At 50.4% G+C, this 16,414-nt stretch overlaps 1 protein-coding gene across 4 annotated transcripts in view; it reads left to right on the plus strand.

The window, feature by feature from the left end:
• Window positions 1-16,414, plus strand: part of PRKCA (protein kinase C alpha) — a 370,931-nt gene that overhangs the window by 293,734 nt on the left and 60,783 nt on the right. For all 4 annotated transcript variants that reach the window (XM_022589847.3, XM_089901750.1, XM_030762139.2 and 1 more), the window contains 2 exons: window positions 825-959; window positions 1,203-1,299. In XM_022589847.3, coding sequence (XP_022445555.1) covers window positions 825-959; window positions 1,203-1,299 — 232 coding nt within the window. The remainder of the gene's footprint in view (window positions 1-824; window positions 960-1,202; window positions 1,300-16,414) is intronic.

The raw sequence follows: 16,414 nt of genomic DNA on the forward strand, positions 1-16,414 counted from the left end.
ACAGATGATATAAAAATGTATAGTGTGTCCCACCTCTTGATGGACTTAGGGTTTTTTTTAAGGGTTACAGGAGGGTGTAGGTAAGAGTTTAAACAATAATTTTAAAAACATGGAGTAAGTGAGTACCATAGAAGCTGCTGTTGCCACTGAAATGGGAAGATCATCCTTATGTCTAAGCAGGGAAGACTTCCTGGAGACGGTGCCATTTAAAGTGGATGTGAAAGGAATGTGAGGAATTCAGAGGCAGAGATGGGAGGAGGGAAAGAAGGGAGGAGGGGGTGGCATAAGCAAGTCAGGAGCAAGAAGGCACTGAGTGCAGCTGAGCACAGCAAGAGGTCCTCTTTGTAGAGGAGAGCACAGGAAGCATTTGTGCACAACCAGAAGGGAGCTGTCTAGGATATAGATCAGAGGCTGTCCAGCTTTGCTCTGTGAGGGGCTGGCTGGTAAATAGTTTAGACCTTATGGGTCATACAGTCTCTGTTGCAGGTACACAGCTATGCTGTTCTAGGTTCAGAGCAGCCATAGACAATATGTATCTCAACAAACGGCCATGACTGTATTCCAATAAAACTTTATTTACAAAAGCAAGCAGTGGGCCTGACTTGGCCCTTGGCTCATAATTTGCTAACCCCTAGTCTAGAGCCTCGTTTGCCAAGGGGCTGGTACTTTGTTGATGATGGGGAACCCCAGGAAGAGAATTGAATACAAGATTTTTTTGAATCTCAGGCTCAGATCATGAGCATGCGACATCTCCCCCAAAATCATGATCAAGATAACCGTGTGTGTGTGTGTGTGTGTGTGTGTGTGTGTGTGTTCTTTCGTAGCAAATTAAAACCTTCAGATAAAGATCGACGACTGTCCGTAGAGATCTGGGACTGGGATCGAACAACCAGGAACGACTTCATGGGGTCCCTTTCCTTCGGAGTCTCGGAGCTGATGAAGATGCCGGCCAGTGGATGGTGAGGAAGTCCGAGCGTGTCTGTGTGAGCCAAGGGTTAACTGTCTGGAAATATTAGCACGACTAGAGATTCCGGAAACGGGCCGGTTTAAGTCCAGAGTGACTGTTGATCACGAAGTTACCTGGGTACCATCTCCCCGGGGGATGCATTTCAGAAACAGCTGGACTAGAGCCTTGGGGTGCGGGGTGAGCCTGGGTGGTGCCAGTGTGGGGCTCACCCCCTCCTCCCCCCTGTCTCTGAAAGGTACAAGTTGCTGAACCAAGAAGAGGGTGAGTACTACAACGTGCCCATTCCAGAAGGCGATGAGGAAGGCAACGCAGAGCTGAGGCAGAAGTTCGAGGTGAGGAGACAGAGCAGCGGCTTGACCACCTTTCCGCGTAGAAAACTCCACTCCAGAAAGGGCCAGGTGTTTGTGACCCCGTGTCTGGGAGGCAGACCGTCATTTAAACGCTAATCTTGTGCTTTATGTAAAGCGTGAACGTTGCGCGATCACCTTCCTTTGCAAGCTGTTGACATTCTGTGGCTTTGATCGTTTAGGGACAGGAGATTGGAAACAGCCCAGAAGTGAGTGTGGTTGGTTCCTGTTTAAGGAATCGGTTTGGCATCAGCGGGGAGACGGCCCGGGTCTAGCCTCCTCCAGGTGGGCAGGAAGTCACCTGGGCCTTAACCTGGGAGGCTGTTCAGGTGTCATTATCAGGCCAGAAGCTTAATTTTCGCTGCAGATCACTGGGAAGGGCAGCTCCTTCTCATCCTCCCCCTGGGTGCGTGTCTGCCTCTGTCCCGGTTTTGTCACCTGCCACCCCGACTTCCCTCTCTCTCCTCCTGTCAGTCCCTGCTTCTCACTACTTAGCAGACGTCTCGGCCTTTCCTGAACGTTCTTTCCTCCAGGCATCCGCCGTATGTTCCAAGTCACAGCTTTTCATTTTTCCCTGTTTCTCTAATCACCTGTGCGCTGGCTGTTGGAGAGATTCATTCTAGCAGCCCACAGAGTCTCTGTACCTGGCCCGTCCCTTGGGAAGCTTTCCCTTCCTCGGGCTCATTAGGATGCCCTGCAGTTCCCCCACCCTGAAGAAGCACACGCGTGCGCACACGCGTCTGCACAGAGACCTACCATTGGCACTAACGTGATGATGCTCTCGTGTGCCTCCTCTTCTTGCTGTGGCTTTCTTCTTCCAAATAAAATCCTGTCCCAGAGACGCATACAGGCCATATCCAGAGAGACTGGGTTCCAAAGAACGTAAAACACAAAAATGTTCAAAGTGCTTTGTCACCGATACCTGGTTAAAGAGGCTGTTGATGGCAAACACTTAAGGGCAGGGGCTGCGAGCCTGGGTGCCCTTGGGAGCGTAAAGGGGTGAAATGGGTCCCCGAGAATATAAATAAATGGCGGTGACGGCGGGCCTCTGGGCGGGTGGGACAGCGGGCTGCGGTGCGCGCGCAGGTGGCACCCCCACGCCGGGCCCCAGCCGACGGCGGCCGAGCTCGAATCTTCCAGTGCTTCCGGGGAAGCCGCAAGGCCAGGTTTTCACGCGGCGCATGTTCTGATTCAGTTTAGCATCAGCAGCCAATTAAAGGTTGAACTTCGTGCAAGTCAAACATGTATCTGCTGCCTTAGACACAGGGAGGATCCATCCAGTGAGAACCAGCTTGTAATCTGTGCCCCCAAGAAACAGAGATGAAGTTCTTTGCGAAGAGGCTTACAATAGCTAGAAGCATTCAAGTGCAAGGCTGCCCGCTAGGGTCTGGGGGTGCTTCAGGGGCCTCTGTGAGGCGCGGCTCTTGTCTGATTGCTTCTTCCTTCCCGTCACCATCCCCCCGCTCCCCGCCACAGGAGCACAGGTGCCTGGAATGCTGCCAGGAGGGCTGCTTCCCTGACCCCGTGCCCCCCGCCCCCTGAGAAGGGAACCCTTCTAGAGAGAGCGTCAGGACGGAAGGGAACCCAGGGGCTAAGGAGACCCTGCCTGCGTCCCGCGTGGGGTGCAGGTGCAGGTCACCGGCCGTGGGGCTCAGGGCCGCGGGAGGTGCGGGGCGCACCTGGGGGAGGAGGGTGCTCGGGCCTCGCGGTGGTGTCGCTCGTGGTAACGTCTGAGGCTTCTCTTTGCTGGTGGAAAAACACTGACGCACGTCTCAGGCTTCAGTTCCGTGGCTTCCTGGTGAGTGACCTTCCTGTTTTTCTGGGCGGTGAGTTTAGCTTTTTACAAAGGTCAGCATTCCAAACTTCACCACCTCAGCTCTGGGGGTGTGAACGTCACGGACCCGGCGGTGGCGTCGCGGGCTTTGCTGAAGGGCCTCCCCCGTCCAGCTCGGTGAGCGCTGTGCCTGGGGTGTCTGGTGGACCACGCTCCAGCCTCTCCTCTCAGCGCCCCCCCGGCTGTGTCCCCAGGCTTTGCCAGTCACCGCGGCTCACTTAGAGCATTTGTAAAGCGCTCTGCAAGAGGCTGCGCGGGAAGCCGCTTGCCAGCATCACCGAGGTGCTGAGAGTTTGGGGACCCCTCTCGTGCGGCCGTTCAGACTGGGCAGATCGGATTCTAGGCAGGGCCTCGATTGTCCAGTGGTGGGGTCTGGAAATGAGGAAGTTGCGGGGTTTCCCCAGCACCAGACTGCTGTGAGCCAGGCTGTGAAGGCCAGGTCCGCGTTGGGGCAGCCCTGGGTGGCAGCCAGCCTGCCCGAATGGGCCCCAGTGGCATCAGGCTGTGAGTTAGGATGCTGCCTCTGGACGCCCCTGTGTCGTCCCTCTCAGCCCCCAGCCGCAGCGTGACCACCTCCCAGCATCTACAGAATCCCCTGTGTTCCCTTCCCTCCACGTGATACATGCCGTGGACTTGCTTTCCATACCAGTGCTCCCGCCCCACACCCACTCGTTTACGGATACTTTCCCAGTTTGATTCAGCTGAGTGCAATTTTCTTTAAAATTTCAAGTTCCGTGGTGAATCAGGATTGGCTGAAACACAACACAACAGTTAGTCTTGTTAGGAACAAGCCTTCCTCAGTGGGATTGTAGAACCCCTAGTCTATAGGGTTATTCTTTCCGTGTCCAGCTCTGTTTTCTAGGAAGAGTTAAGTCAACTCTGGTTTTCGAATCCTTCCCCGGAAATTAAAAGTCATTGTCTTATGAAAGAAAAATCAAAACAGATGAACGTTTACAACTCAGCCACTGCACTAGTATTTATCTGCTCATAATATGGGAAAAGATTTCAAATTTATTGTTGATTCTAGAATCTTGGCAAACAGAATGATCAGTGAGTGAAGCTGTTAGGAGCCCAGGAGAATCCCAGGATGGTTGGAAATGACCTTACTCTGTAATGTGTTGTCCCACCGGAATTCGTCTGCCTAAAAGTCGAAGCCAGAACCTTGACTGTGATATTCACGGGCAGCGCATCCGCGGGCCTTTAACCTGTTCCGTGTTTGTCTTCAAATATGTGGACCCCGATTCACAAACATAAGTTATACATTTGTTCATTTGTTCACTAATAAGGTTTCCAGCAATGAATAAAGCAAACCGTCCCCCCATCTGTGGAGGTTAGGTTCTGTACCTGTGAGCCTTGCTTCAGATCTTTTTGGGAACGATGCAGGAAGCGTATTGGGAAATAAACATAACCCCCTGTGCTGGTCAGTGACCCCCTGGACCTCCCGTCGCTGTTGAGGACATCCAGGTCTCCTGTTCCTTCCTCCCGCTTCTGGGCCCCGCTCCCCGTGGTGAGGCTTGTGGTCAGAGGCCAGGAAGAGGGGCTACTTTCCCTCAGAGGTGATCCAGCGATGGGTTAGCCGTGCCCAGCAAACTTTCCTTAAAGGGTCCCATGATACATGCTTCCGGCTTTGCACAGCACGGGGTCTCTGGCACAACTTCTCACCTCTGCCTTCGTAGCATGAAAGCAGCCCCAGACAAGATGTCAACAAATGGATTTGGCCCTGGCTCAGCCCGTGGACCCGAGAATCAGACCTGGTTCTGCCACTTATTAGCCATGTGACCTTCCTGTGTGTGTCCTTCACTGTAAATGGGAATAATAGCTCTATTTACTTAACAGAATTGATTCGAAGATTAGTCAGTAGGAAAGTTCTAAAAGCGTACTTGTGCAAGTGTTAGCTCTTAACATCATCCCCCTCTATATGTTTCATTGCAAAAACTAGGTTATTGAGGGCACTTTTTTTTTTAACTTTAGGAGCTTCCCTTAAAAAAATGAATTTTCACGTTGCAATCATGCTGTAAATAATGGGCACGTTCGAAGTTCTGTAGACCAGCCGTATGATGAAATAGAGGCCTAATGGTAAGAACTGTATCGCCATTTAATAACATTGTTTTTATGGAGAGATCTATCCTCATTTACATTGACATGGATCTCTGGAACATAATGTGTGTAAATTGGGAACTTCGTGTAACTGGCAATGGATCAGATAATCCCTGGACAAAACAGGGTTTCAGCAGTTTTCAGGGGAGGAGAATTCTGACGCTGAGGAGTCAGTCTGCATGGGCGCTTCTGCAGGGGCTTGGTTTAGGGTCCTGGTTAAACACTCCAGGTGAGCACATCTGGAAGATGCTGGCTGTAAGCCACCGGGAATGAAGGCAGGTTATATAATTAATCACCAGGAGAGTGGCAGCTAATGACTCATTAGGTCAACGACAGAAAGGGCCCGTCATCCACTCACACGAAAGCCCAGCAGCTCTGTGGGTGCCATGTTGCTGTTTAGATCTCTTGCCAAATCCAGGGTCTGGACCTTTCGCATCTTGAGCTATGCCTGGGGACTTCTACAGGACATTCAGCTTACCCATTGGAAGAAAGGATATCTTCTGACCACACCTGTTCCTCGTTGAAAGCGTTTTCAGAGGACCTACTGGCATTTGTCCATTTCCCTGGTTATTAGTGAGCTGGAGCATTTTTGCCTTGTGTCTGTCAGTCGGCTGACTCTTCCCCGGAGCCATCTGGGCCACATCTACCTGCAGAGTTGGGTTTGTCCCAGAATCAAGAAAATGGGAGGAGGAAAGGGGAGGCGAGGAAGAGGACCCCTTCCCTCCCTAGGGTCTGATGCAGAGCCTTCTCCTAAGGCCTGGCCCCTCATCCCTGGGCAAGGCCTTCTAACCAAGACCAGCCCTGCTACCCGGGGAGCAACTGAGCCAGAAGAGACGAGAACCTTCATCAGGTTTTAATCCAGTATCACTGCCACTACCTCTAACTTGTATTCTGTTGACTCTCAGGTACAGATGGGCTTTAAAGGAACTCATTTCTACCTGTGGGGTTGCTTGTCTCCCACACGCGTCGTTACGGTTATAGGAGAGTCCAAGGTTTAAAAAAAAAAGGCAAGCAGCTTTCCTCAAAGGAGGCCTCACCCTTCTGCCTGACTGTCGTGGATTCGTCACTTTCGTCATTTGTTTTAGATAATTTAAAAAACAACATGATAAGCAGTTAAAAGCACCTTCGTCTCTTTCTCTTCTTGCTACCCGCCTTGCTCCACTCCAGCGTAAGTGAAAATCTAATATTAAAAAGAAAGTTAAGAAGCAAAACAGACGCATCCGTAGCGGAATTAAGACAGCTCAGAGGCCACGCGCTTCGGGCTTTGTCTGCGTCGGAATTTTTCTGTTGTCAGAAAATAACGGAAAGTAGTGCCCCAGGGGAGGCTGGCAGATGGTATTTCATAAATAACTCCATGGAGTATAAGCGTTCCGGAAAACAAGATGAATTTATTTAAATTGCAGTGTGAGCTCCCTGTAGGGAAATAGTTTGAAAGTTCTATAGAAAAGAGAGAAATTGATGACCGTGTGTGAGACACAGCAGTTGCTCGTGGGGTGTGGTCTTGACCACCATCTCCCATCCTGTCCTTTCAGGGAGCAGGAGATAATGGCTAAGCTCCAGGTGTTTTCTGTGTTGAGCACGGGTACCACGTTCCTTTGAGAAGTGGTAGTGCCTCGTGTGGTTAAGAGCCCAGCCCTAGGGCTTCCCTGGTGGCGTAGTGGTTGAGAGTCCGCCTGCCGATGCAGGGGACATGGGTTCGTGCCCCGGTCCGGGAGGATCCCACATGCGGCGGAGCAGCTGGGCCCGTGAGCCGTGGCCGCTGAGCCTGTGCGTCCGGAGCCTGTGCTCCGCAACGGGAGAGGCCACAACAGTGAGAGGCCCGAGTACAGGGAAAAAAAAAAAAACAGAGCCCAACCCTGGAGCCTTCCTGCCGGGGTTCAAATCCCGCTCATCTCCATCCCACATGTCTGAACTTGGACAGGTTACTCAGGGCAGGGTATTCTAGGAAGAATATACAGCTTGGAATCGTTCTCTGGGGCTTCACATCCTGGCTCTTCCACTTACTAGCTCTGGTGACGTCGGGTGAGAGTCTTAAACTCTCTGATCTTTATAGTTTCCTTGTTCATGAAACGGGGATGATAATAGTACTACTTACTGAATTGCTCCAAGGACGACAGCAGTTCATTTATGTACGTTGCTTAGCCTGGTCCCTGACACAGGGTGAATACTCAGTAAATGTTAGCTAGGACTCCATTTTGCCTTTATCAAAGCTGATTATGTGAAAAAGGCATTACCTATTCAAATTGAATTTTGACTTACGTTTATAAAAACGTGTAAACTCCGAGACTATATTTATGTGTGCAAAAGAGGTGCTACGAGAAGGCAAGAGCGTTCCAGACCCCTGTCTGAGTATTAGAAACATCGTCAAGGCCTCACTCCTTAGAGCAGACCAGTGCATTGGTTGTGCCAGTGTTCACAGCCCTCCGGAACCTGAGGCTGAACTCTCATTCTCCTGTCTTGATGATGTTTTCAGAGGACGGGCTTCCCAGGCCGTCTCTTCTTCGGCTGTTTCCTGTGGCACGTGGCACGTAGCTGCATTTTCCCTTACCCTGAAAATCCTCTAGGGCTGCACTGCCCATTTCAGCAGCCACTGGCCACATGAGTCTATGGAGCATTTAAAATGTGGTCAGTCTGAGTTGAGTTGTACGTGCTGTAAGTATGAAATGCACAGCAGATTTCAAAGGCTCAGTAAAAAGAAGAGAACGTAAAATAGCTCATTAATAATAATTGTTATGTTGATTATATGTGGAAATAATATTTTGGATCTCTTGGGTTAAATATACATTTAATGCCTCTATTCTACTTCGTGTTCTTTGCTTTTATGTGTTAGTATTAAATATACTTTTATTGGAATGGATTTCACCTGTTTATCTTTTTAATGAGGTTACTAGAAAATGTAAAATTACGTCTGTAAGTCACATCTGGACAGGCTAGTCTAAGATATTCCTCCCAATGAAGAAAAACAGTTTCTTGCAAGATGAGGACTGAAATGCAAAACCCATGACTTTCTGATGTACAGTATTTTTCCCGGGCTTAGGAAATCAGTTGTTTCCAAGAGACCTGGATTTCACAAAATAGATCCCCTCAAGATTCTGAGCCCATTACTGGGTGCAGGTAAGTCTAATTGTTTTGCATGGCCAAGTAACTGTATTAGAGACAGGGATATAAGAAAGCTGGGGTGATACTTGAGTTATCTAGTAATTTAATAATACACATTTCTAGTAATAATCTCAAAAGTCACAGTGAAATCTGTTGAGATTTTCTGGTTAGTTGGAAAGTTGTGAGCGGAGGTCAGACATCCAGGGAAGTGAAGGGGCAGGGCACCTCTGGCCTGTCTTCTGAACACACGGTTGTCTTACGTCTCGTGTTGTAGTAAACGTGTGACCTGAAGACTGGGATCCCGGAGCCATGATGATTTTAACAGGTATTTTGGAGACAGGTGACAATAGCTTTTTGTGGCTGAAATATTTTATTTGGAAGACTTGTTTGAATAGATTCTACAGAATGTCCACTGGTCAGAATCTAAAGCTGGATTAGCAGTGGCTTCTGTCAGTAATGTATGACGTTGTGTCTTCACAGCTTTTTGTATTTGTGACCATTTGGTCTAAACCCAAAAGAAGCCAAGATAAAATTGATCCCCATGGCCCATGAGAATGAGCTGCTTTGCAGGATCTGTGGTAGAGCTCCACAAGCTACTAGCCAGGGTCACCCTGGAAACTCTGCAGATGCCTGAAGATACATATGTATCTGTTCTTGTTTATTCTGGGGAAACGTTTTGAGATTATCCTTGTTACTGATTAACAAAACGTGATCCGATTACGCTTAGAGTTAAGGTATTTTAAATCACCGCACACGAGACTCAATTGCTAGGTTATATGTGGAAAGAGCAAGCAAGCATTCTTCTGTTTACTGGTGTTGAAATCGGATTTTCCAAAAGCCTCCATTATCTTTGAAGACTTCAGCTAATTCAGGATATCTTCGATGGGAAAAAAATAGTTCATTGGAGACCCTCAGATAAATTGTAGCTGTTTGTTGATTTGATCTGGCCTGCCACTGTTACTATGGAAACCTGAGTACTTTCAGATGACCTTTTGGACACAACAGAAAATCTAAGTGCCCTGATACGGATTCTGCTTTTGTCCCCCCTAAATGGCTTACATAATTACTTTCTGAACTGTGTGATGTTAAGAGAGGAAAAAAATCTATTAAATGTACATCAGTTAAAAGAGATTTTATTTTAATCTTTGTGCTTCGGTTCTGTCTTAGGAGCAAAATCTTAAACTAAAATGGGACAAGGCGTGGTGTTGGAAACCATTTTCACCCCTCCATTAGATCATTGTAATGGGGTCAGCCCTGCCCCTCAGCAGAGCAAACTCCAAGGAAGCCTCTGAAAGCAACTGCACAGAATTTTTTATTAGTCTGTGAGGGAGGCTGAATGCATTTATATTACAGCAGGGCAACATGTTTTCAGTATAATTTATCTTATGGAAGTGATTTTGTTGGGAAACCAGAAGAAGACAGTACACCCCGGTCGTCTGTTCCATCCTCGTGAATTCCTGAAATGACAGAAAAGCTTTGTATTTGTAGCCGTGGAGGTAGCCTTGTGGCTGGGTGTTGCTGGTTGAAGAAACAGGGCAAACCTAGTACTAGCAGCAGTTATCACGTGTCCCCAGGCCCTGGTCCCCACAGGGGATTCGCGGGTGCCAGCATGCTTCCCCCTGTTGACAGGGATGGGAAGGAGGGAAGAGAGAGCCAGTGTCCATAGACGTGATGTAGACGTGATGCACGTGTTTATCACCTGAGGAGTGCAAGGCCCCTAGAAGAGAAAAGCTGGAATAAGGATAACAGCACACTCGATGGTGTTTACTGTCTTTTGCAAGGAACGTAGCCTACAGAGAATTAGGACTGTGGATCCCTAGAGAGGTGATCCCAAGGTCTCTGAAGGGGGAGATGACACCTTCATGCTCTTGACTCTGGCAGCTCCACGTCTGCTCCGTGTACCAGCAGCATGTGGGGTCTTTAAACACGTAAACATGCGGGATCTAGGCGGCTGCTGGGGGTGAAGAGCACGGTTCTGGGTCTGGCCGTCCGGGTTCGAAACTGCAGAATCTCAGACCCCGTCCTGGACTCGTACTGGGTCAGAATCTGCATTCTAACCACGTCCCCAGGTGATTCGTGTGCCCGTCACAGCTTGAGACATGCCGGTGGAGAAGACGTGACCTGTTGACTAACAAGTCAACAAGTTCAGATTCCAGGGTGTTTGTAGTGAGGGCAGACTCCATCACCCCCGTATCCATAGCAAGTGGCGCGGGGTCACAGCCAACCACGTGTCCACTTCTTGTTTTTAGTATCTCATTTTATTTTTCAATTTTATGGAAGTATAGTTGATTTTCAATGTGATAATTTCTGCTGTACAGCAAAGGGATTCAGTTATATATGTATATATATAAGTATATGTATGACCTTTCTGTTTATCCCACCTGTCCACTTTTAAATGGTTGGGGGAAAAAATCCAAGAAGAGTAATATTTGTGATACTTGAAAACTAGGTGAAATTCACATTTCGGGGTCCATAGAGTGTTAGCGACACAACCACGTCCATTCATTCCCTTGCTGGCTGTAGCTGCATTCAGGCTACGACAGCAGAGTTGAGTCATGTGACAGAGACTAAGACCCATGAAGCCGAGTAAAATACATGTTGTCTGGCCCTTTCCAGAAAAAGTTTACTGGCCCCTGGAAAGATGGAATAACGGAATATCAGAGCTGGGAGGGGTGTTAAAAATCATCCTTGTCAATGGGAAAACCAAAGCACAGAGGAATTTAGTTGAGCTCGTGAGTAGCAGGACCCAGCTCCCGTCTGGCATAAAGCTTCTCTCCCCTGTCCTGGTCCTGTCCCCCCCGCACCCATGACACTCCCCCAGGTGTACACCACGTTCTTTCATGCATCTCAGAACCTGCTGTGTTCCCTTGGAAAGACCCTCCCTCCTCTGCTTCCCTGTCTCAGGCTCATCGGATCCTACCCCAGCCTTTACATAATCCTCCAGCCTTTTAAACTGGCCCGATGTTTCCTTGTGCAAACTGAAGGCCGCTGCCTTGCTGGACACACCTGTGAGATGTGTCGCCTTCATGAGTCCAGAGTAAGAACCTTGGGTCCTGCTCTGAATGCTTTGAAATCTGAATGTCAGGCCCACGAGGAATCCACCTTTTCCTGGCTTTTGTCGACATCGCAGGGAGGCCGTCTGAGCTCAGGTGTGTGTCTGGGAAGAGGAGGGAAGCCCTTGTCCAGGGCCGAGGGCGCTCTGCAGCCCACAGTCTCCCTCTGCTTACACCCCAAGTCCCTCGAGCACTGGGGCAAACCCACACGTGCCATGAATATGGTCACCCTTGGGGATGGACCAGCTCCTTTCCCACCCTGCTGGTGGGCTCCAGAAATGGGTAATTCTGGGGATTTCCAGCTGCTGAATCCTGCCTCTACTCGGGGCTAGAGAGCTAAGACATGAACCTTGTTGCTAAGGACGTTGCTGAGTAGTAACGGGATGTGAAAACTTTTACCGTGTCTCCACTCTGTGGGTAACGGTCCTGACCCTCTCTCCTTAGCCCACACCCGGCGGCTAACCTAGAGGAGCAGGTGCTGACTCAGGCCACAGGTCGGTTCTCTGTCCAGCTCTCGAGATGCTGGTGCAGCCTCACCACTGCAAAGGTGGTGACTGGCCTGGTGTCACGTGGCAGGAACGAGGAGGCCTGGGGACACGGAGGCTTCAGCGGGCTCACCGTGGCCGGGGTGCTCTTGGGAGTTTTGTTCTGGTTTTGCTGATGGTTTTGTTTCCATGGATGCGGGTCACCTTTGCCTTTCAAGACCTTGGCCTTGGGTGTTCCTCTTCCCTGGCGTGAAACCGACAGACAGGTGGGGTCCCGGAGCGTCCTCGCTCAGGAGCTGAGTGGATTCAGCACTGCTGTCTCTTCAGCGCGTCATTGAAAACCAGGTGGTTGACATTTAGGCTAATTGCAGCCGACAGTGACTTTGTCCACTTTGAGCAGGGGCTTTGCTTCCTCCCCGCCCACCCTGACATCCAGGCGTGCGGTCCAGGAAGGCTCCCTCGGGGCTCCTGCCGACTGTCTGGCTGATTCACCGCATAAGCCTTTCCTTTTATTTTTCTTTAAAGGAGATTTGGGTTGGTTTGTTATAGCCAAGCTTGAAACAGCTTAGAGTTCTTTCTGGGTCCATTTAAGTCTAAGAATAACTGCCCGGGGGCGGCTGGAAGGCTGCAGGCTGCAGGGCGCTTGCACAGAAGTGTCCATGCTGGGGGATTTTTGTCTGCTGTCACAGATGGAAGTTGGAGGTGTGACCCCCTAAAGCTGTGTCACGGATGTCCCAAGGCATCTCGGCCAATCTGGAGACCTCGCTACCTCGAGGTATTCAGGCAGAGATTGGGCAACTCTAACGGAAGCTGCAGGACAGAAAGGCAAGCTTGAACTTCGTCCGCAGCCCTTTCCAGCACCAGGATTCCAGGGAGGGTGTTTCTGTTTCTCTTGTTGGTTCCTTTTCATCTGGATGTGGATTAAGATCTCTAGCCTAAAATAGAGCTTTGGGGATTGGAATAAAATGCCCTGTTTTGAGAATAATTATAAATAGATTTGTGATCACAGATTTAGACGGCCATAATTTTAAGATGTAATAGAAGCTCATCGATCCAGACCTGTGGAAAACAGATGTGAAATTCACAAGCTGCCCAGTGCCCTGTCTTTGTGGGCAAAGTCTTCCGAGCACAAAATATCATCCAGTTGTCTCTGGTCTCCTCTCTGCTCAGGATCAGGGCTGTCGTGACCCTTTCAGGCTGTGGAATTTGGGTTCAGAAAATCAGCCTCCCTCACATTTTCTCCCAGCAGCTGACCCACACGCTGTATGAACTTGGAGAATGAATCCCATGACTGCTTGTGTAGAATTCTCTGTTAAGATGGTCTCCACTTGCTTTTCTCACATTAGTACTTGAGAAAAGTAAAGTTTTCCAGTCATGATGGCTTATTTTAGAAGTTGAAAGGTGAACAGATGTCCGCCTGAGGAGTCAAACCTGGTGGATACCTGGCATTTGGTCAACCAGAACTTGGCTAACGAGTTGCTCAATGCTTTTACGTTTCGCCAGTAACCTTGGGCCTTCTGAATCATCAAGAAAAAGTACATGTCGTTACACATAGTTTTAGTGGCAGGTGGGTTTGGTTTTTTTCTTGTTCATGGAGTAACAGCGATCTGTGTGTAAAGAGACCTGGTAACTGGCTGTTAGCACCGCAAACACTCGACTAACCAGCACCCCTGTGTCCCATCACCCCGTCCCGCGGATTGGCCGAAAGCAAAGGAAACACGTGAATATTGTGGAGCTGTTGCCATGATGCCACGTCTGGCCGCACAGACGCCACGAGGAAGAAGAGAGAAGGGTCACGGCCTCTGTGGTTTGACACGGTTCGTTGGGGAAGGGTTAGTTCCCGGCCCTGCAGGGGCCCGCGGCAGACCTGCAGCCGCGAGCGCCGAGCGCTACCCACCTTCCTTCCCGCCGTCTCTCCCCTGCTCTTTGTCTGCATTGTCAGCGGGGCCTACGGTGCATGGAACCCACTTTGCTGTCCTCCTGTGTAGCTAGCACTTGCCCTGCTAACCTCGCAGTCTTTCTCCCTCTCCTGCCTTTCCCAGGGTGTCACGTCCGCCTCTTAGAGGTAGTGCTTCCGCCACCCTGTCCTCTCCCGCCTTCCCTCCCACAAAAACGTTTGCCCGGTTTCTGTGCCCCGCCCCCCGGCCTGAGCCCCCAGCCGTGCTCCCCACTCTGAAGGATGCACTGTGTGTCCTGGTAGCTAGAAACTCGTGCCCACTGGGTCCTGTCCAAACGGCCACGGCGCCCCAGCAAGGAAAACGCTTGCGTGTCAACCACCCAGAGGATATTCCAGGCCTCCCCCATCGTCACATTAGGTGCCTTTAAAGTTTTGCCAGGGAAATAGTGAAATCTCCTATGAGTGATTCATGAGAAGTTCAAGCCAATTTGGAAAGCAGCACATGAACGGAAAGAGTGCATCTGTAAACTGACAACACATTTTCCTTTCTTTCTGGTAACACGTATTTCTAATCACATATCAAGACCCACTTCCAATCTGATTTAGGCATTACACCTACATTAGCATGCAGTCAGTGCGACGTACTTGCACTACGTGTGTGTGCTGATCTGCAAGATTAGTGGAAATATATCATGGGCTGAAATCACCCAATTGTTGTGATGTTCCACATGCCTGGCTTCATACTCCTACCTGTATTTCATGTTTTTCTCATTTCTTCCCAACTCATGTAATTGTTGTAACCTAATCAACCATTCTGTCCCCAAAGGATCCAATGGAATTTTTCAACTTGCATGTAAATTATTTTAAAAATCTGCTCTATTGTCATTTCTGACAACACCGCTGTCTTTTGGGGAGCTGGTTAGGGCCACATACCAGCTGTGTTCTCAGTGTATTGCTCTTGTTAATAATTTAAATCAGCCTGAGATTGTTACAGCATATTCACATTGGAAGCAAGTGGAAAATTGAAACGCTCCAACACTTGGGCACAAAATTTGCAAGAAGAAGTCCCACCCCTACCCTAAGCTACAATCAACATTAATAGTCTTTCAAAAGCACTGTACTAAAGAAAACATCTAATAAGTCATGTTTCTGAAGTTTCTCATCTCCAGAACTTGTACCTGACACTACAGGCGTGTCTCCTGAAGGGGCCGCGAGAGATTAGTGACCCAGGTGACTGGGAATGGGGAGGAAAACAATATTCTTTGAGGTTTCACAAGTCTTTGCAGAGTGTGGTAGCTGTCATGTCGCTGCCCTCCTGTTGTGTGTGTTTTAAAATGTTGTCACACGACGCGGCATGTCCGCTTTCGAGGAACATCTCCAGAGGTCGGCCACTCCTGAGTATGCTGAGCCCCTGGGCAGCGTTGCCCCCCGCCCCCCTGCGCCCCCCGAGTGAAAACACCCTGCGTCCTCAGAGCAGGCAGGCGCCTCTGGGTCATCCCGGGCGTGGAGTCACCTCCTGCTTCCAGACGGACAGACCGCCTGCCGTCTGACACCCGTCATTTCAAATGAGGGCCCCTCTCCCTTCTCTGATGAGCTGGACTCACACCTGGTCCTCGGATCCTAACCGTGGCCCAGAGGGCTTCTGAGTGCTGCGGCGTGCCTGCGCAGTGTCGTTCTGTCTGTTACTGTACTGGGAACTTCGCTATTCCACGGAGAGTTAATACCCATACTATGGGGCTGTGTTTCCCAGCAGACAGGAAAAGCTGGTGCAAAACTCCGATGTGGCTGGAAAGGGAAATAGAGAGAAAGGAGAAGAAAGGGCTAGAGTGGGGGCTTCACCTCCCTGGGCCCCCGCTGGCCGGTGACCGTGGCCCCTCCAGCTCCGGGGAGGGGCGTCCCCTCCAGAAGGACTGCCCTCCCCCGCCGGCCGGCAGCACCTTCCGAAGCCCCAGGCTGCCCGGGTTCAAACCCAGCCCCACCAGCCCAAGCCCTGTGGCCGTCCTAGTCCCCTCAGTGTGTCCAGGTCTAAAATGGGGACGATTCAAGTACCACCTCCTAGGGTCGGGCAGAGGCTTAAACGGGTAGGTGTCACAAGTGCCCAGAACGAGGCGCACCGAGGTGCGTCTGCCGCCGCCGTTGTTCTCGGCACCCTCCCTGCGTCCTGCCGCGGGCTCAGGGCTCAGGGCTGCAGCCCTGGTGGGCGTGCCCCTGTGCATCAGTGTTTCCTGAGAAGCTGTCACCTAGTGAAAGGAACCTTCCTTTGTTGGGCTTTCTCAGCGGCTCGTGGGCCTGACTCGGGGCCCTGGGTGCACCCGGCACACGGAGCCCTTCTCGGGGGAGCGGGTTCGGCCCCCGCCTGCAGCTGAGCAGGGAGACCCTCCTGCCCAGAGGTCACCTAAAAACAGGGGCAGGAGGTGCCGGCCGCGAAGCCTCTGCCATCTCGCTTTGTGCTGGGTGTGTGTTTTATGTTTCCTGCACCTTTTGTTATGGGGTCTTAGGACAAGGAACCCAGGTGACTCTACCTGAGAAGGGAAATGTCACCTGGATGTGGGGAGGGCACCCTGACCCGGCGGTGGCAGTGGGGTCCCGTCACTTGTTCACATCTCTTTTCGTGGCAGCACCCTCGCTGGCTTGT

This window comes from Delphinapterus leucas, chromosome 19 (assembly GCF_059928025.1).
Source record: "Delphinapterus leucas isolate spDelLeu-1000000601 "Yukka" chromosome 19, BTC_Dleu_Yukka2, whole genome shotgun sequence".
NCBI lineage: Eukaryota > Metazoa > Chordata > Mammalia > Artiodactyla > Monodontidae > Delphinapterus > Delphinapterus leucas.